The sequence below is a fragment of the Primulina huaijiensis genome, chromosome 10 (assembly GCF_012295235.1).
Source record: "Primulina huaijiensis isolate GDHJ02 chromosome 10, ASM1229523v2, whole genome shotgun sequence".
Taxonomy (NCBI): Eukaryota; Viridiplantae; Streptophyta; class Magnoliopsida; order Lamiales; family Gesneriaceae; genus Primulina; species Primulina huaijiensis.
The window spans coordinates 5,689,313-5,709,961 of NC_133315.1; the positions used below are offsets into that span (position 1 = coordinate 5,689,313).

Sequence of the window (20,649 nt, forward strand, 5' to 3'; positions counted from 1 at the left end):
TTTTGTGGCAGTTTGCAGTTTCCTAGGTGTTCTCGATCCTGCCTCTTTTTTGGCCTTCTCTTCGATTTCGTGCGGCTTAGACCAACGTTTGGACTTCCTTCCCTGGTTTACCTGTAGACACACACATTCACGGACACACACTATTTCATTTTGTGTCCAAGTAAAATATAAATCCATGCACTCTAAAAAAAAATAAATATATATAAATCCATGCAACTGGATTGAAATTGGCAAAATATAGATGAGCGTGTGGTTTAACTAGGTGGTGCTACCGCTTGCAGGTCACGGATAGTTCGTGAAATGTCCACTATTCGTTTTTCTTAAAAAAATACTAGAAATTTTTTTCTACTTCACTCGACTGAAACACTAAGCATTTAAAAAATGAATATTTTGTACCATTTAAACAAATCAACCAACTATTATTTAAAAATCCAAAAAAAAAATGTAATTCAAAGCATAAAATCGTAAAACGTCGACCAACCTAAATTAACATTGTTTCAAAAATAAACTTAATTCTAACATCCTCTCAAAAGCATTCATAAATCATAAAATTTTTTAAAGTAACGTAAATCAGAACCTTAATTTAATTGCGAAAAACTAACGCTAGGTCTCGGGTTATGTGCATCTTCAGTCCAACAAGATCAAGCATCAAGGCCTCCTTTAACATCAAACTCATGCTCACCTGCATCGATCACACCTAGTGAGTCTATTGACTCAGCAAACCTTAATCATGATAACAAGTAATACATATACATCCACATTGCAACAGTGAAAATGTTTTTACTTAAAATAGCTTCATGACCATGCATAAACTTAAACATTTGTTTCTTTCATCATACCATATGATAATTCCTTTCATCATATCATATTTCCTTTCATCATATACGTAAACGTTTTTATTTTATTGAATTCGGATCGTTAATTGTGACTTTCGTATCAGCTGAAGGTCGATGGATCTATCTACGTGTAACCACGGAACTCGGCGGCGGGGACATCAGCGACACTCTCACCCGTCAACTTAGCCTTGGCCTTACATATCATCATAACCATCGTATCATCTTATTAGTTACAATCACTTCACCTCCTTCAACTTTTCATATTTCTATCACTTATAAAAATTCAAACATGTATAAATCATTTTTCTTTTAAACCAAGCATGCAACATTTTTTTTAGCATTAACATTTTATCATATAATTTTATAAACATTTAAAATAAACATATTAACATTATTTACAGCATTCAGGGCGCTGTCAGGATGTCTAACAATTTTAGTGTGTAAAATGATCGTTTTACCCTTAGACGCATAATTTTCCATAATTATCCCTATACCTTGAAACGACGTCCCAAATCATTCCAAACTTAACATATTACCTTAAAACACTCCCTTAAATATTCCTTAGGCTTAAAATTTAGGTTTTCGCTAATTTCATCGATTCGTTTTTAAACTTAGACGTACATCCTAGTTTTGACTCGTATTGACTCGAAACTTAACCAAACTTTACCAAAATTGGACCAAACCTTAACAACACCTAACTAAACCCTTTTCGACCCAAACCAAGCAAATTAGAACTTTCGAACCAGCCTAGACACATACTGAAGATTTCTGCAGAAAACCTTAGCTCTATTTGTTCGATCCTTGGCTTGCCTCGACTCCAGCCCCTTAGCCACCATGTCCAGATCTTAGTTGACCCTCCTAGGACCATGAATAACCCCTAAGGAACCTACTGGACCTAGCCTTCCACGCCTAGAAGTCGCAGCCTCGCAGCCACGACCCTCCAAACCATGCGCGACCCTCCTTCATTACGCGATCGCCTAACCCTTCATACCTAGCATCGTGCAGCCTCCATAGGTTCCTCACTCAACCCCCTAGTGTCCCCTGGTCGTGCCCTATCAGCAGCAAAGAGCCGCGAGCCCCTAAGATGCCGTAGCCAAACCCTAACGCATGCAACTTAAAATTATCGTTCAACCCTTCCCTAGCCCTTGTCCAGCCCTTAGCCGTGACTCATGTGAACCTTAACATGTTGGAAAATCTTCCCTTCAAGTTACCCTACCATGGCAACCCTTTTTTGCATCATTAGGAAGAGTTTTAGGTTTCAAAAACACATGTTCTATTCATAGTTTGGTATAAAAACGGTAATAATTACAAAACCAACATGTTTTTCATGCAAACATGCATCAAACATATATTATGGTGTGATAGATGAGAAAAAAAAAGAATTAAGGCGTGCATTTCCGTATATTACGCTCAAAAACAAATTGGCGATGTGAGGAACGTTGGCAGAGATGGACCCTTGCTGAGATTTTACTTCAAATTGCGTGAGTTCCCTTCCAAAATCTCGTGTGGGTGTGTGTCTTGGGGGAGGGGAAAGTCCTAGTAATTTTAAGAGGGGAAGGGGCATGTATTTTTGGGGTTTTGGGGTAGGGCTTGGGGCTTTTATGTTGATATAATACAAGTGGTGTAAGTTTAAGTCCATTAACATGATTTAATAGGCTCATTAAGCCTATTAGTTAATATTTACAATATTTTGTTTAGGAAAGTTTGTGAATTTATTAGATGAGTTCTCGAAAAGTTCATATTTTCGTCGAAAATCCAATACCGTTTAAAAATACGACTCGCCGTATAAAAACACCTCAAAACACTTTCTTTTCGAAACTACCATATAACATATACCATATTTTAAATAATTAAAACTAATTATTTAATAAAAATATTATCTCTTATATGGTCTCTGGTCTCCGTTCCTCGATCGCGTCTCGAATAACCTTTAAAATACAGTTTTATGCATTCTAACAATAAACCCTATTTTTAAACATGTAATCTTGCATATCAAAATTAATTCATGTCATTAAAACCATTTAATTAGTCGTTATTATATATTCCCTAAGTTTTCATGCAGTTAAGTTACGTTATCGTATTTTTAGACCTTATAGTTCGAATTGGGGCCCTTTTTTCCGAGGCCCGGATGAAATTAGCCAACAAAATTTCTGGCTCTATTTGTAATATGGTTGTTCACGAGTCCAAAGTAGAAAGATCTAACTTGTATACCAAATGAAATACGTGGAATTACTGATGTTCAGGTAGACTCGCTCATACATACATGTTCACTTAGACATTCCAGATTAAAGAAAGACCAAGTCTATAATGTCGGCAAGAATAGTCAAAGACATAATTAAATGGATGAAAGGGACAGTTGGCAAATTTGAATCAAATTTGAAGAGGAATGTTCATACGCGTTTTTAACACGTATTCACACTGTCAGAGGCTCTATAAATAGAGCTTCTCCCTTCATTCTGAAATCATCCTTTTTTCGAGTTTTCTCTCATCTTATAACATTCTATAATATTTGTGAGGTGTTTTTTCTCCTGTATTAAGAGAGTGTGTGTTCTCTTTGAAAACACAGTGAGTGAGTTGTACACCACAAAATATTATAGTGGTAATTCTTTTCATCTTGCCCGTGGTTTTTACCCTAATAATTTTTAGGGGTTTTCCACGTAAATCTCGGTGTCCAGTTTATTATTTATTTTCGAGTTTTATTAGCTCAAATTCCGCACGCGGGACCAACAAATGGTATCAGAGCCTTGGTTTAAATTTCTTAAAATTCTGAGTATGCTCTGTGGTTGCAGCCTAGACTGATCTTCCACATCAGAAAAGATTTTTTGAAATTTTTTATTTAAGGCGGGATTATTTTTTCCAGTCTACTAAAATTGTTATAGACATAATGGCGGGTAGGTACGAGATAACAAAGTTCAACGAAAGCAATTTTATGCTGTGGAAAATAAAGATACAAGAAGTTTTAAGAAAAGAGAATTGCTTGGAGGCTATTGGAGATAGACCGGTGGAGATTACGGATGATGGAAAGTGAAATGAGATGAATGACAACGTTGTTGCCAATTTACACTTGGCTATAGCTGACGAAGTATTGTCAAGTATCTCCGAGAAAAAAACAAAAAATGGTTATCTGGGATACTCTGACAAAGATGTACGAGGTCAAGTCGCTACACAACATGATTTTCCTAAAGAGAAGGCTTTATACTCTTCGGATGGCGGAATCCTCATTGATGACCGACCATATCAACACACTAAATACTCTATTTGCCCAACTCACTTCCATGGGGCATAAAATAGGGGAAAATGAATGTGCGGAGCTTCTACTTCGAAGTCTACCAGATTCATATGATTAACTTATCGTCAACATAACCAACAATATTCTTACGACTTTCTAAGATTCGACGATGTCTTAACTGCGGTTCTCGGAGAAGAAAGTCGGCGCAAGAATAAGGAAGATAGGTTGGTAACCTCGAAGCAGGCAGAGGCTTTACCCATGATAAGAGGAAGATTTATGGATCGTGACTCCAGTGGGAGGCAAGGACGAGGTAGATCAAAGTCGAGAAGTAAGAAGAAAAATATTTACTGCTTTAAATGTGTCGGTAAAGGGCACTTCAAGAAAGAGTGTACGAGTATCGAGAAGAGTTCTCAAGGAAATGTGGCCAGTACTTCAGGCAGTGGTGAAATGTTATTCAGCGAAGCAGTAACTGTTGCAGAAGGCATACACAAATTTTGTGACACATGGATTATGGATTCAGGAGCGACGTGGCACATGACGTCTCAGAGAGAATGGTTTGATCCTTATGAACCAGTCTCAGGAGGATCTGTATTCATGGAAATGATCATGCCTTGGAAATCGCTGGGGTCGGTACTATCAAAATTAAAATGTTTGATGGCACCATTCGCAACATACAGGAGGTACGACATGTGAAAGGACTGACGAAAAATCTTTTGTCCTTGGGGAAATTGGATGACATCGGGTGCAAAACTCGGATCAAGAACGAGATCATGAAAATTGTGAAAGGCGCGCTTATGGTTATGAAGGCGGAAAATGTTGCTGCAAATCTGTATGTACTTTTGGGAGAAACACACAAAGAGGCAGAACTAGCTGTTTCATCGAATGGTTCAGGATGTCAGAACGGGGGTTGAAAATTCTCTCAGAACGGAAGCTGCTGCCGGGACTTACAACAGTGTCACTACCCTTTTGTGAGCATTGTGTTACCAGTAAACAACACAGATTAAAGTTTGGCACTTCTACTGCCAGGAGCAAAAGCATATTGGAGCTGATTCATTCGGATGTTTGGCAAGCACCGGTTGTATCCCTAGGAGGAGCGAGATACTTTGTCTCGTTCATTGATGATTTCTCTAGGAGATGTTGGGTGTATCCAATCAAGAAGAAATCGGATGTTTTTCAGATCTTCAAAGATTTCAAAGCGCGGGTTGAACTTGATTCTGAGAAGAAAATCAAGTGTCTGAGGACGAACAATGGAGGAGAATATACCATTGACGAATTTGATGCATATTGTCAACATGAGGGCATCAAAAGACAGTTTACGACAGCTTACACACCTCAACAGAATGGAGTGGCAGAGCGGATGAACAGAACCTTGTTGGACAGAACAAGAGTTATGTTGAGGACTGCGTGTCTAGACAAGTCATTTTGGGCGGAGGCAGTCAAAACTGCTTGTTATATCATCAATCGTTCTCCTTCAGTGGCGATTGATCTGAAGACTCCGATTGAGATGTGGACTGGGAAGCCGACAGATTATTCTCATTTGCATACATTTGAAAGTCCTGTGTACGTTCTGTACAATGAGCAAGAAAGATCGAAATTGGATTCAAAATCCAGAAAATTTATCTTCTTGGGTTATGCTGATGGAGTAAAAAGGTTTCTCTTGTGGGATCCTACTGTTCACAAGCTTGTCATCAGTAGGGATGTTATCTTCGAGGAAGATAAATTAAAGGGAGACAAAGGCACACCGAATTCAGAAACTACTATATTTCGGGTGGAAAATAAGACGGACGAAGGTCAAGTTTCTTGTGAAGTAGTACCAGAGCACGAAGAACAAGAACATGTAGAGTATGAGGTTTCCAATGTGAGGCAGTCAACTCGAGGCAGAAGACCACCAGGTTGGCTTTCAGATTATGTCACTGAAAGCAACATTGCATATTGTCTATTATCAGATGATGGTGAGCCATCGAGTTTCCACGAGGCTACTCAAAGCTCGGATGTATCCTTGTGGATGATAGCAATGCAAGAAGAGTTGGAGGCAATAGACAGGAATAAAACTTGGGATCTTGTTACACTACCACGAGGAAGGAAAGCCATTGGAAACAAATGGGTCTATAAGATCAAGCATGATGGCGATAACCAAGTGGAGCGGTATCGTGCTAGATTGGTCGTAAAAGGGTATGCTCAGAAAGAAGGCATTGATTTCAATGAGATATTTTCTCCTGTGGTTCGGCTTACAACAGTCAGAGTGGTGCTGACATTGTGTGCGATGTTTGACCTACATCTAGAACAGCTAGATGTGAAAACGGCGTTTCTTCATGGAGATCTTGAAGAAGAAATCTTTATGCTTCAGCCAGAAGGTTTTGCGGAAAAAGGCAAAGAGAACTTTGTTTGCAGGTTGAACAAATATCTGTACGGTCTCAAACAGGCGCCAAGGTGTTGGTACAAGAGATTTGATTCATATATCATGAGCCTTGGATACAACAGACTGAGTGCAGACCCTTGTACGTATTTCAAGAGGTCTGGTGATGATTATATCATTTTACTGTTGTATGTGGACGATATGTTGGTAGCAGACCCCCAACAAAGATCAGGTCAAAGGATTGAAGGCACAGTTAGCTAGGGAATTTGATATGAAGGACTTGGGACTAGCAAACAAGATTCTAGGGATGCAAGTTCACCGAGACAGAAGTAACAGAAAGATTCAGCTTTCTCATAAAAATTATTTGAAGAAAGTCTTGCAACGCTTCAACATGCAAGATAGTAAGCCAATTTCGACCTCTCTTCCTGTTAACTTCAAGTTATCTTTGTCCTATCAGTGAAGCAGAGAGGATTGAGATGTCTCGAGTACCATATGCATCAGCAGTGGGAAGTTTGATGTTCGCCATGATCTGTACAAGACCGAACATTGCTCAAGCAGTGGGAGTAGTTAGTCGGTATATGGTGAATCCTGGACGAGAGCATTGGAACACTGTTAAGAGGATCCTTAGATACATTAAGGGTACCTTGAATGCTGCATTATGTTATGGAGGATTGGATTTTACACTCAGGGGTTATGTCGATTCAGATTATGCAGGTGATCCTGATAAGAGGAAATCTACTATTGGTTATGTGTTTACACTTGCGAGGGGAGCAGTAAGCTGGGTTTCAAAACTGCAAACAGTTGTGGCGTTATCTACAACGGAAGCAGAATACATGGCAGCTACTCAAGCTTGCAAGGAGGCAATATGGATTAAAAAGTTATTGGAAGAGATCGGGCACAAACAAGAGAAAGTATCATTGTTTTGTGACAGTCAGAGTGCCTTGCACATCGCAAGGAATCCAGCTTTTCATTCCAGGACTAAACACATTGGAGTTCAATTTCACTTTGTGCGGGAAGTAGTAGAAGAAGAAAGCGTGGATATGCAGAAGATCCATACAAAGGATAACATAGCTGATTTTCTGACCAAACCAGTTAACATTGAAAAGTTTGAGTCGTGTAGATTCTCAAGTGGCCTAGCAAAAACGTAAGCAGCAGGAAATGGCAAGATTGAAAGGATGTGTGGAGATGTGTTTGATTCTCAATCAAATCTCCAAGTAGGAGAAATGTCGGCAAAAATAGTCAAAGACATAATTAAATGGATGAAAGGGACAGTTGGCAAATTTGAATCAAATTTGAAGAGAAATGTTCATACGCGTTTTTAACGCGTATTCACACTGTCAGAGGCTCTATAAATAGAGCTTCCCCTTCATTCTGAAATCATCCTTTCTTCGAATTTTCTCTCATCTTATAACATTCTATAATATTTGTGATGTGTTTGTTCTCCTGTATTAAGAGAGTGTGTGTTCTCTTTGGAATCACAGTGAGTGAGTTGTACACCACAAAATATTATAGTAGAAATTCTTTTCATCTTGCCCGTGGTTTTTACTTTAATAATTTTTAGGGGTTTTCCACGTAAATCTCGGTGTCCAGTTTATTATTTATTTTCGAGTTTTATTATCTCAGATTTCGCACGTGCGACCAACATATAAATGGGCAAAGATTATGACTAAAACATAAATACGGAGAAATGGATGCATACATTTACATTTGACGTAGCACTCGAGCACACAGGTGCTCCAATCGTAACCGATGTAGCTGTCATCCAAGCAATCTGCGCTCACCTCCCTCCCCACGACCGGCAGCAGAACAACAAAGCAAGCTACCACCTTTGTTAAATCCATTTAGATCAGGACTATCGTTCGTCTAGGAGTTTAATTTCCTGGAGAAGTCTGTTTGTTTGTTGAATATTTTATAGTTGCAGAGTGTTAGCAATTGGTTGGCATTATCTTCTGATTACAGAACCTCACCTTTCTTGATATTTCGTTGGTTGGCCTTTATTTAAGGGAGAATCTTACCCAAGTCAAAGTCATGTCAAATGACAAGTTTTATAAGCGAATATAAATAATACATCAAATGAAAATTTTAATTTGGTTTGATTTGGTTTGGTTGCTTATTCAGATTTTATTTGAAAAATATTTTAGTTAAGAACTATTTGAAAGTTGACATTTTTAAAATTCTTTAAAATTTTTTAGTTAAGATACTTTACGAAAGCATGATATTTTAGTTAAGAATTCAATACAACCATTTTGAATTAAATGATTATTTTCATATTAATGTTTAGTTTTGTCGAGTTAATTTTCAATATATAATATTGCAATAAAATATATTTTTAAATTTGGAGAAAGTGCTTCATACATGCGTATATAGTTGTATATAGTAACATAATTTTATCTTTTAACTCAAAAATGAAAATTGATTCACGTCAAAGTAGTCAATTTAATATGGAATTTAGATAAAGACTCATTATTATAATCCAATGATTATGATTACAATATAAATAAGCAATTTAAGAATAAATATTAAAATTTGATCAATTTTCCAAACAAGTATTGGCTCCTCCTTTTGTTCATAATGAATCAATTTACACCATGAATTACAAAACAACTACAGTTATAATAATCTCTCGTATTAGCTCCTCTGAACTTAATTCAGTTTTCCTATTCTCTCTGTACTTGCATGTATCAATATCATATGAAAATTATGCAAGGGTCAACTCATCAGACGTAATAGTAGCAGCTCCAGCCTTTTCCATTTCGACGACGGCAATAACCTTTCGTAATGCTGTCAACTCTTCCCCGGCATTGCATATATAAGCTGAAGCTTGTCTGCCAGACAAGGTGGCTCCTTCCATGCTGTCTATGTAATCCTGGTAAAGATATATTTTTTCGAAATGAAATGATTTTTAGATTTCTTGATAAACATAACCATTAAAATTACATTACGAAAAGGCAATGAAACCAGTTAAGTAGTCTAATCACTACGGTTCAGATATGGTAAATTGATAAGGATGATAGTAGGAGTAATACATCTCACCATTTGATTCGTAGTATAAGATAATCAAATGTGTGAATGTGTAATATGAATGGTAAAAAATAGATAAATATAAGTGATTTATGTAGTATGATTAATTATATTGTCTATGTTGTGTGGATTGAGTATGTGCTAATCAATCAAATTACCGTCTTATCAGCCACACCAAAAACACTATAATTCTGTCAATTCGTACATTCAGATTAAAGCATAATCAATAGAATTTGGGATCATTTCAAATGCAAATAAGACCTGTTTTGTGTAGGAGCCAGCAAGGAAGAAGTTTTTTACTGGAGTCTTCTGATCAGGCCTGAATGGATCTTTACCGGGTCCTTCACGATATAAAGACTGTCCGATTTTGACTACTGATGACCATGTGACTTCGAGACCTTGGGAAGATGGAAAAAGAGACAAAACCTGGTACCAGAATAGTCAGTAATATGAAAACGAGATAAAAATGTCAATAACAATGGGACAAGACATGCATGCAAATTTTGCCATATGGATGCATTCATTAGCAACTGATGCTTTGAATAATAATCTCATTGCTTTTTGTTCACTCAATGTCCTTCCAACATTTCATTTCCTTTTGTACTCCTCTCTGCGACGATACAAGTGTCTATTATAGCTAGTTCATTTGAGCAAGCCTTTTCTACAGATTGTAAATGATTTTCACCAGGTACAGATTAACACAATCTCAGAGAATATTTTTATCATGCAATTGGTTCAATATCAGGAGTTTTACACTAGGAATGTTAAGATAAGAACACCTTCCTGGTCTTGTTTTATTCTCTAGGCAGATAGTGATCACCTTTTCTATTTCTTTTGAGTGCTTATCAACTTTAATCAAGATCTTTGGTTGCTGAAATTGTCGCTTCAATTTTTCAAAATGGATACCGCAAGAGTTTTCTGGAAGAGCCAAGGTATGCAGAAGCAAAACTAACCTGCTTTGTAACCCTTTTTATAATTTCATCATTTAGCAGGGGCATGTAAGGATCGCCAGGTGTAAGTACACATCTGTCAAAAACCACAAAACAAGAATGTTCAGATAGAAACAAAATAGGGAATCATACATTTTATGCTTGTTTTCCACCTCGTAAGTGAAATGTCATTCACTAAACGACATATACTTGATGGACGAAAGGTGAAAAATAACAAATGAAAACAACAGCAAAATTTCTCACTGGAGCAACGATCCTTGGCCCTCAAGATAATAATCTTCAGGAGATGTGAGTGCAAGGTCTGCAAAGCATGAGAAGTCTGCATCTGGAGTGTAAAGGAGATTGTCCAATCCTGTTGCTTGCCTTAGTTGTCTGACCATCAAAGAGTAACAATAATTCGATACTCGAGCAGAGTTGCCTGAGTTAAAAGATTGCAGCAAAACTTCCTATGCTAAGATAGTGCCTGCTAACCTTGCACGTTCCAAGTCCCTCAACTCTGTAACCCATCCATTATATCGAAGCTGAACTGTGACGACAGGCACTCCAACCAGTTTAAAGATATTATCAAAGAATTCCCATTCCCTCCAATTCCGAGGAACTAATCTTTTAATTCCAGGGACATCACAAGCTACAATCATATATATGCAGAACTTCGAGTCAATCATTTGGGAGGGAAGGAGAAAATGTGCAGGTAATTTTAAGTCACAAACCTGCAACATAAGCATCAGCTTTTACAATTTTCTTTTGAGTAGCCTGAAAAATAGTACTCATCATTAGTTCTCATGACCGCCTGCTGATCAGCTATTATCACATTAACAAACAAATAATATACATAGAATCACTGAGTAATAGTTGCTTACAACAACCATGATATTGATTTCAGAGTTCCAAATGCACGAAAGTGTGATCTTGTACTTCAAATATATTATAATTAAAAGGTGAAAAAAATTCAAACACTTCTTAGGCATATGCACCACAAACCCAGAAAGATTTAAACCATGAATCACTTTATTTCTATCTTTTCCGTTCACAAGACAATTATTAAGCCATATCTCTATCTAATGTACAAGTGGTGGGCGATCAATGGTGAACAAAAATGTCCCTCAAACTTGATGTATTTTGGCAAAAAAGACTCTGAATAGACACTGAGGAAAATTTTGTAGGAGGAAGCAACGCAAGAGGCTGTCGTTGGAAAATGCTTTGATATTATAGGTGAACGAACACATCCGTTGCCTTCAAAGGCATTAACATCACAAATGAAGGATGACAAGCCCCCAAATATAAGAGTAGATCCAATATTGCAGAAGCAAATAGGCTGAGTTTGCGGCCAATTTTCATCACGTCAAGACATGAATCGTCACAGAGAAAGTAGTTGGGACAAGTACCTTAGACATGGCAAGGCCTGTTACATAGACACCTCCATCAGGCAATCTATCATAAAGAACTTCCCTGCACCCCCATCTTAGATGGAACCTGTGCTAGCAAAGATAAAAGAGATATAAATTAATTTCCATGTCAAGTAAAATATAAACTTATTTTCAATTACAGTTCATCCCATAATTTTGTCATACCTTCCTCCCTTGTCCACGATATACTTTTTGATGGGGCCACTCAAATAAACATCTGGGGAACCTTTAAGCATGCGTAGTAGGGAAGCCTCAGTCTTAGTAGCAAAAAGGGAAAATATTGTCAGCATACAACGAGCACTAATATTATCACAGTCGATGAAACCCAAAGCATAAGCAACAGGATCCCACATCCTCTGGATACTCATGCGTGTCCCCCCTTTGGACAAGAACCAATCAGAGAAGCTTATCTGTTGCAAATACATAAAATGTTACTAACACAAGAAACATCTTACATAAAGCACAGGTCATTTTCCTCATTAAAGTACATCACAAACTAGCACACTTAGCTGGTTGCAAGGTTTTTTCACACTCAACGAGCAACCCGTTATTCTAAGAGAGAATCCGTTCAAGGTCTTAAAGTCACTTTTGTTAGCCTCAAATCATAGCATAAAATCTCAGAAGTGGGCTGATTGTTGAGATAAAAAGCATGATAGAGGGAAGTGGGTCCGGTTGGATAGACAAGATGTCTTTGGAATGGATCTAGGAGAAATTACAAAAGATTTGTTCAATCAAGGTAATCGTGGAAATAAGAGTATGAAGATACCGGGTTTGCTACAAGTACAGGTAAAGGCATTCCATATTTAGGTTGTACTAAAAGTACCATGATTTCAAAAAAAATTTATCTGTCCACTCGGCTCCGCTACCAATTTAGATTCAGTGATAAACTGGAATGGAAGAAAGAAAATTTGAGAGAGAACACAAACATTATCTAGGTTACGAATGTCATTCATTGCTCCATCTGGATCAACAAGGGCCCTCACAACGGGACTAAGAGCAAGAGCCACGGCGTTTCTTGCTTTATCATAAGTCTGCAAACAACAAAGGAAAATGCATTTAGAAAATTTCATTCTTTTAAGTATTAATCTTTTCGACTGTTTAAACAGCAAAAAAGACAATTACAAATGAGAGATAGCGTCCAACTTTTATTTCTTCTACATCATGCGAAATAACAAACTAAATCTTGAAAATATGTTATAATGTCGAAAACAAATTTATTACGATGATTATGATTCTATGAACACAAAAAATGGGGTGAGATTTTGGACTTAGCCGCAAAATATTCTTTTATAGCACAAGAATCAGCATTTCAAATTTCCACTGCAAAAATAGAATCGCTGCGGACAATGATAAGAGAGGATGTTAGCTTTCTCCAAAACCCCTGTCCAAGGTTTCAAATAGTTGCAGCGGTAGTGAAAGGTCCATACTTTATTCACATACTGGCTAATGCAGATTAATAATTTTATTGAAAGTTAACATCATCACAATCTCTAAAGGTCAAACCAGTTGACGAAGTGAGTCAGAAAAAAGTTGAACAAAAATAAGTAATGAATATTCAGCCCTACCTTGGCTGCATGCACTCATAAGTATGTCGTGATAATACTCAAAAAACATGCTATAGCTAGTAAAGGCTTTCGCCTTGAACAATGGATACAAAAGAATCATCCAAAATGAAAAAGAAATAAATTGACCATTCAAATAAAAAGAATTAATTCAAGTCACTGCAAGTATAACGTTATGACCAAGACCGCGTACTGCATTTTCTTTCAGTCTTTCTCAGGTTGCAAGATAATCAAACTGCAGTTCGAAAAATCACTTCATTGATAAAATCAGCATGCTTGAAGGGCAAAACAGAAGTTGAATCGCTCTGGTTCTTGTATCCCGCATCAAACGAAAATAAAGAAATAATAACTTAGCAGCATGCATAAGTAAATAAAGAGTAAAATTATAAGTACCTTGAGCTGATTTGTTGTCAGAAATGCACGGATTCCATGTAGTGGTGCTCCGACCGGAAAACGAAAATCAAGTTCTGGAATTAAATATAGACGTCAATAGGTATTCACTGTTGATTAAATCAACTTTTCACAAACAACATTTTTGTTCAAGCGCTATGCCAAAAGCAATTAGCATACATTCTTTAGAGAACTTTCAAATCAAGTATTCATCATACCGCCAATTTCACCCCCTTTGTTAACAAAAGTGTGAGAATGCTCCTTCACAAGGAGATTTTTATCAGCGCCCACCTGGATTTGGTAGAGAGCAGAAATAATTAAACATAATTTACATTCCATAATCAGCTGAATTCATAAAGTATCATGCCATATCTCAGCAATTCATGAGAAAAAGCAGTGAATCTGACTTATTAAACTATTCTGATATTAGGAAAATTTTCTCTAGATGCTGACATATACCAATTATAATCTGAAATTTTTAATAAACAAATTTCTACCTTTTTCATCAAGCGAAAGAGATTATTATAGCAACCAAAAAAAACATGCAGCCCCATCTCAATGTGGTTTCCCTTCCTGTCAACAAAGGAACCTACTTTTCCACCAATGAATGACCTCGATTCATAGATATCAACCTGCAAGCACCAAAGCGATGGACATCATACATTTTCACATGCTGAACAATAAAAAGGACTCATCCTCACCAGAAATAGATAAATAAAAAAAATAAATTTACACTTCAGACCTGCCAATCAATAACGTTCCAGGAAAAAGAGAACCAATGCATCGATTGTTTGGTAAATAAATCATGGTTATAATACTCTGGATGTCAAGAAACGAAAGCACTAGTTACCTCGTGGCCTTGATCCAGAAGCTCGACTGCCGTGGACATGCCTGCGAGCCCAGCTCCTATGATGGCCACCTTCAGCTTGGGTCCACGATAGTGTTCTGGTTCCGGTGGAAACAAACCCTTTGGGGCTGCAACGCAGATAATTCATTTATATTGAAAAACCCACAACGGATTTCAAGCAAACCGAACAAAAAGGCCCCTTTTCAGTTTGAAAACTGAATGATCTCTAATGAACTATCATAGTAGTCATGGGCGAGGGGGGGCACTAAACTCAAATCGGAAAAACATTTAATCCGTCTCCCTGGCCCCTCAGTTACAATCCTAGTAAACACCCTGACAAAGCCGCAGAACGTAACAATTCGAAATATCAAGCAACTTATATCGATTCAATCAATAAAAGTTCATCCGACTTTCGGATTAAAAACTCAAGAAACAAGCAGGTAAAACAACAAAAAAGAAAGACAGGAACCACCCCTATCAATCAAGTTGTTAGCAAAATTACCATTTACACTCATGTCAGAGACATTCGACTCCAAATCCGAACGAACTGTGAGTCCCCGAGGCGTCATCTGAGTGGACACACGGCGGCCACTGCTGAATCCCGCAAACACACCTCGGTTGCTGTAGGCCGGGAAACAAAGAGAAGCAGAAGCAGCCATTCAGGCAGCTCCAATTTCGGCTGTGAAAATTGTAGAATCAGGACATGAGAACAAGAAGAAGAAGATAGTGGAGGGGGTGGGTATCTGCAGTAAATAGATGCTGTGTGCGCCAAATTTGTTTGTTAGGCCGGACGTTTATCAATTTCATCGCATTCCAACTATCACTAATCATAATATTATTATTTTATTTAAAAGACTTTTTTATTTATATATATATACCAACATTTCATTAAATTAATAAATTAGACTTTGCAATAATTCAAAAAATAGTTCACTTTTAGCAATTTTTTCAAAATTTAGAATAATGGTTTTTTTAGAAAAAAGTTGGCTATGTATCACATTCATGACAAAAACTTGTGTAAACGGTCTCACATGTCATATTTTGTGAGACGGATATTTTATTTGGGTCATCTATGAAAAAATATTACTTTTTATGTTAAGAGTATTACTTTTTATTGTGAATATCGATGGGGTCGGCACGTCTCACAGATAAAGATTCGTGAGACCGTCTCACAAAAGACCTACTCCACATTAAAAACAAATTACATTATCCCCATATGCTCCATTTATATATAACACAACATAGTATTTTATTTTATTTGTTTGAATATTTTTTTTTTTGTTTCTAATATCTTAATCAAGTTTATTTGGTGTTTCTATTCTTTATTAATTAAGGATTTTAAAGATAGTTTTTTTTTTTTTTTGTGTCTATTTTTGCGATCTTTGTTTTACATTTTTTCCTTAAAGAAGGTGAATTTTTTTAATTTGAATGGTAGTTTTGGAAAGATGATGAAGCATTCACAGATTTGACAATAAATAAATGGATAGTGGGGCAATCCAATGATCCATAATGAGGCACCCGTATATTATTTTTTTAGTAGGTTTCTTGTGAGACGGTCTCATGAATTTTTATTTGTGAGATGAGTCAACCCTAACGATATTCACAATAAAAAATAATACTCTTAGCATAAAAAATAATACTTTTTCATGGATGACACAAATCAGAGATCCGTCTAACAAAATACGACCTGTGAAATCGTCTCACACAAATTTTTTGCCAATTTATATGAATGTGACTCTTTGGATCAGCAGTGAGGACAATACACCATTGTAGCGTCGAATCAAACTTTAAAAAATACTATAGATGAATTTTATGAACATTTCAAACGAATGTAAAATATTCTAAATCAATCAATTAATTGATTAAATAGTATAGATGGATTAAATGCAATGTAGCACAATATTTAATTTAAAGTTAAAATATATGAAATGTGAAATTGCTTCGGCATATGTTGAACACGGATTGGTAAGTGAGAATGACCAACGAGGAATGTAGTTTTTATGTTTTTAGGATTTCTGATGGTTTTGTATATATATAAATCATGTTTAGGAATTTGCATTCAATTTTCAACATTTTTTTCATTTTTTTGTGTGGGCATATTAGCTTAACAGATCATAATTAACGATGAAATTAAGAATTCACTATTGTTTTGTTTTTAAAAATTAGATTTTCATCGTTTTTACATAATTTGATGTAAGTATTACACAATTCAGTGTAGTTACACCTAGCACTCCCACAAGCTACTAAATTTTGTGCAAAAAAAATTTTGGCACGCACAGTGAGAAACATGCCACCAAAGATTAAAAGAAATTTTGAGAAAGTAAGAGGAGCAGAAGTTCTACCAAACTTTGAAGAAGAGATGATTGAAAAACTGCACAAGAATTTTCTATTAAAAACATAATTGAAAAGAGTGTGCTGAATTAATATGATCAGTTGAAGTGTTTAGAAAGAGGTTGAATAAACACTTCTTTCCTAAAATTTCATTGCTAAAAAATAATTCATTTTGGATAGAAACTAAATTAGACATTCTCGATTGTTGATGTTAGTGCTAACAAAATATGTGCGGAAAGAAACAAAACTAATATATCAGAAACTTCAAATAATGGCTTGACTATGTAAACTGAATGGTAAATTGAAATTAAAATGTAATCAAGTTTGTTTCTAGATGTTCAAAGAACTCCAGCTCTTACGTTACCCCTTCTTTTTGGAAAGGATCATAGTAGAAGACTTTGATCTTTACAAGCAATCTGCAAAAACCCAGTTCATTTTGGACTTAACACCGTTAAAATTGAAACTCCTAGTCTACACAATTGAATGAAGAAACAAAATACAAACTATTTTCGAATACAATGAATTACAAAGAATTCTTAGCACTTAATGATCTTCAATGATCAGATACAATATTTTGTAAAGTGTGTCTTAGTTTATGAGCAGTTTTTTCTTGAACTTGAAATTAGAAACTTGGTTGTAACTTCGTAACTGATAACCTTGTGATTGGGTAACTGCTTGCCAACTGAACTGCATCTTTATTTATATTTTTCGAACTGCAACAGTCACAAACTTCAAAAAGGATTTGTTCTAAATAATGTATTCATTGTTACGTCTTTTGTCCAGGTCATCATTTTTTACATCCCTACGAAGGTTGATTTTGGATGTGTCAGCAAGGTACATAAAACCTTATCCAAAAATCAATTTAGCCCTCTGGTGCAACGTGATGTCCTTGAAACGGAATGATAAAAACTGATAAACTGATAAGAGATACTCTAGTTTTGGTCCGAGTTAGTTATGCTCAACTAGTCCAGTTTATGTAAATCAATTTAGCTTATGGACATAGTCGACTCTGTTTGGTTTGAAGTTCAGTTTAGCTCAAATCGGTTTTGCTTTAATTATTTGTTAACATCAAAATATAAATGTTATGTTCCAACACGAAAAACTAACATATCTAAAAAAATATGGCGAATTCCAAGCAAATGGGACAAGATGTTTCTATAAAATCCTCTTAGCAAACCAAGGGGATTGGGCATTACCCCGAGAAGTTAACTCACCAGAATTGGATGTCATTTGTGCCTCGGGGAGTAATCTCATCTTAAACCAGGAAACCCGAGGTTGGCTCAACAGAATGGCGGAAATAAATACCAAAACAAAGGGAGTCACTATAGAGATGTGGGGAGTGAACGACCTTTGAGCCAAGGAACCAACAATTCCAAAAATTATTGGTTTCTTCATGGTCAAGGAATCAAATTTTCACTATTAAATCATCTTACCAAATTAAAGAGAGTAAATGGTGTCTTGGAGGGTTGTCTCGCCAGGGCTTAAAGAGACATCATCACACGAGCGGGTATGTTGTCTTAGGACCAAAGAACCAACATTTTTCAAAGAAACAGTAAATTCACAACTAATGGGTTTTAGACCATTTTTCCAGTAAAAAAGAGACAATGGTTCTCCGGAAAGTCATCTCACCAGAAACTTGAGAATTATTCTTACAAGGAGATCCATTTTACTCCGGGTCAAAAAGATCAGAACACTTGAGAAGGTCATCACATCTGGGCAGAGATCTTGGGCATGTGAATAATAATGTGACGCCCCAGATTCGACGACTATCCCCATTGTACCAAGACGAATCTTTCCAGCGTGCTTATGTCATCACTCACACGCACTTTAGGAAACTTTCCAGGGGGTCACACATCCCAGAATTACACTAAGCCAAGCACGCTTAACTTTGGAGTTCTTAACTGATGAGCTACCGAAAAGAAGATGCACCTTCTTGATATGAGTAGTACATATCAAATCTTTAAAGTCCTCCTCAATTGCACAGTCCCACGCATGAACAGTTTCGGAATCCTTCTCCTTTCCAGTGTATGATCGGTTCATTCATGTTCCCTCAGCCTAGAAGTCTGCTAGAAGCCGCTCATTGTCCGTGCAACCTCATGACACCGGCGATCACCCCCTGCCCTCTTCGACCCCGGGCCTCACATGCCCACCAGCTTCCGCTTGGTTCGTCCCGAACCACACCGTACTAGGAGAGGTCGGCTCTGATACCAACTATAACGCCCCAGATTCGACGACTATCCTCACTGTACCAAGACGAGTCTTTCCAGCGTGCTTATGTCCTCACTCACACGAACCCTAGGAAATTTCTCAGGGGGTCACCCATCCGAAAATTGCCTTAAGTCAAACACGCTTAACTTTGGAGTTCTTAAGTGATGAGCTACCGAAAAGAAGATGCATCTTCTTGATATGAGTTGTACATATCAAATCATTTAAACCCTCCTCAATTGCACAGTTCCATACCTGAACAGTTTTGGAATCCCTCTCCTTCCGGTGTATGATCGGTTCATATATGATCCCTCTGCCTAGAAGCCTGCCAGGAGCCACTTATTGTCCGTGCAACCTCATGGCACTGGCGATCACCCCCCGCCCTCTTCGACCCCGGGCCTCACATGACTCGTCGGAAAAGTCACCGGAAATACTGTTCATGGTCCGAAAACAAGATGGATAATCCACCAAGAAGAACCAAGAATTGAAGCCAAAACTTTACCTAAAACCGGATCAAAACTCATGCTCACAGGAGCTGGAAAACAAGTTGATGGAGCTCAAAATATTCCGATTCATGGCAGGAAAGAAGCTAATAGACTTGATGAAGAAGACTGCTAGCTGCTGCTCACACTTCTCCGACCTCTGGCGGCGCTACGTAACTGTTGTAGAAAGAGGAGGAAAGGCGACGGGTTGCAGGGGTGGAGAAGCTTTCTTTCTGGATTTGAGCGATATGCTATCTTTTTATCAAATGGGTTGGGTTTAAATAATTAAATAGAAATTGGTCGGGACCAAAATGGTTATTGGGCTCTCACACCAAGCCCACAATCAAACATCAAAAACACGGGAGGTTGAAACACAAGGGGTTCTCGTTCTTTGTTGTGTGATATGGTTATGAAATAGTTTCATATGTGTGGCTGGTTTAAATATGATGTTTGTATCAAGTGATACAAAATCAACGAAGACCAAGGGAGTAAATTTACTATATTGGGAAGTCTCTTTGTAAGAAACTTCTAAGAGCCAACTGATGGCTAAAGGTTGAGGCAAGACATAAAATATCAATAAATGTGCATAGGCCTACCAAAAATTGAGAAATTATTTATTTCTTGGCAAATTCATGTGGATATAGAAGAGTGAGCTTGGGAGATGCTGAAAAAAGTCAACCAATGGCCGAAGACCACAAATAATATCAACACACTCCCTCATAAGTGCAACTCACAGTTGCAATGGCCAATGTTAGATGCAAAATAATGTAGGAAGTGCATATGCAAATCCCAGATTACCAAAATATGGTGGATATTGATGACCAAGTCTGTAACATAACTAACAGTACAAGCAAGAATCACATATTAAGTAATGCAAATAAAAAACACTATCTATGTCATTCTTGTATGAAAGAAAATCAAAGCACATTAAGAAGTACACAAAAGAGCAGAGATGAAAGCTCATTCAATCATCACAATAACCAAACTTCAGGTACCAATTCCATTCCCCAAAAAATTCAAATAATTCAATTACA

General features: G+C 37.0%; 1 protein-coding gene across 1 annotated transcript; it reads right to left on the reverse strand.

The window, feature by feature from the left end:
- Positions 1 to 8,919: 8,919 nt before the first annotated feature.
- On the reverse strand, positions 8,920 to 15,386 carry LOC140986301 (zeta-carotene desaturase, chloroplastic/chromoplastic). Its single transcript, XM_073454460.1, has 14 exons — positions 15,100 to 15,386; positions 14,601 to 14,725; positions 14,248 to 14,382; positions 13,969 to 14,041; positions 13,754 to 13,827; positions 12,725 to 12,829; positions 11,964 to 12,208; positions 11,778 to 11,865; positions 11,103 to 11,145; positions 10,864 to 11,020; positions 10,636 to 10,764; positions 10,396 to 10,468; positions 9,704 to 9,868; positions 8,920 to 9,287 (listed from the first exon to the last, which is right to left on the reverse strand). Exons 1-14 carry the CDS (start codon positions 15,254 to 15,256, stop codon positions 9,120 to 9,122), a joined length of 1,737 nt encoding a protein of 578 aa, XP_073310561.1. The 5' UTR covers positions 15,257 to 15,386; the 3' UTR covers positions 8,920 to 9,119.
- Positions 15,387 to 20,649: the final 5,263 nt, after the last annotated feature.

What these genes read in the sequence shown, in the direction of transcription:
- LOC140986301 (XM_073454460.1), bottom strand. Translation starts at nt 15,256, where the DNA reads ATGGCTGCTTCTGCTTCTCTTTGTTTCCCGGCCTACAGCAACCGAGGT. An exon ending in TTCTGGATCAAGGCCACGAG is followed by an intron (nt 14,383 to 14,600) that starts GTAACTAGTGCT and finishes TGGTGCTTGCAG; the next exon opens with GTTGATATCTATGAATCGAG. An exon ending in CAAAGGGGGTGAAATTGGCG is followed by an intron (nt 13,828 to 13,968) that starts GTATGATGAATA and finishes ATTTAATTCCAG; the next exon opens with AACTTGATTTTCGTTTTCCG.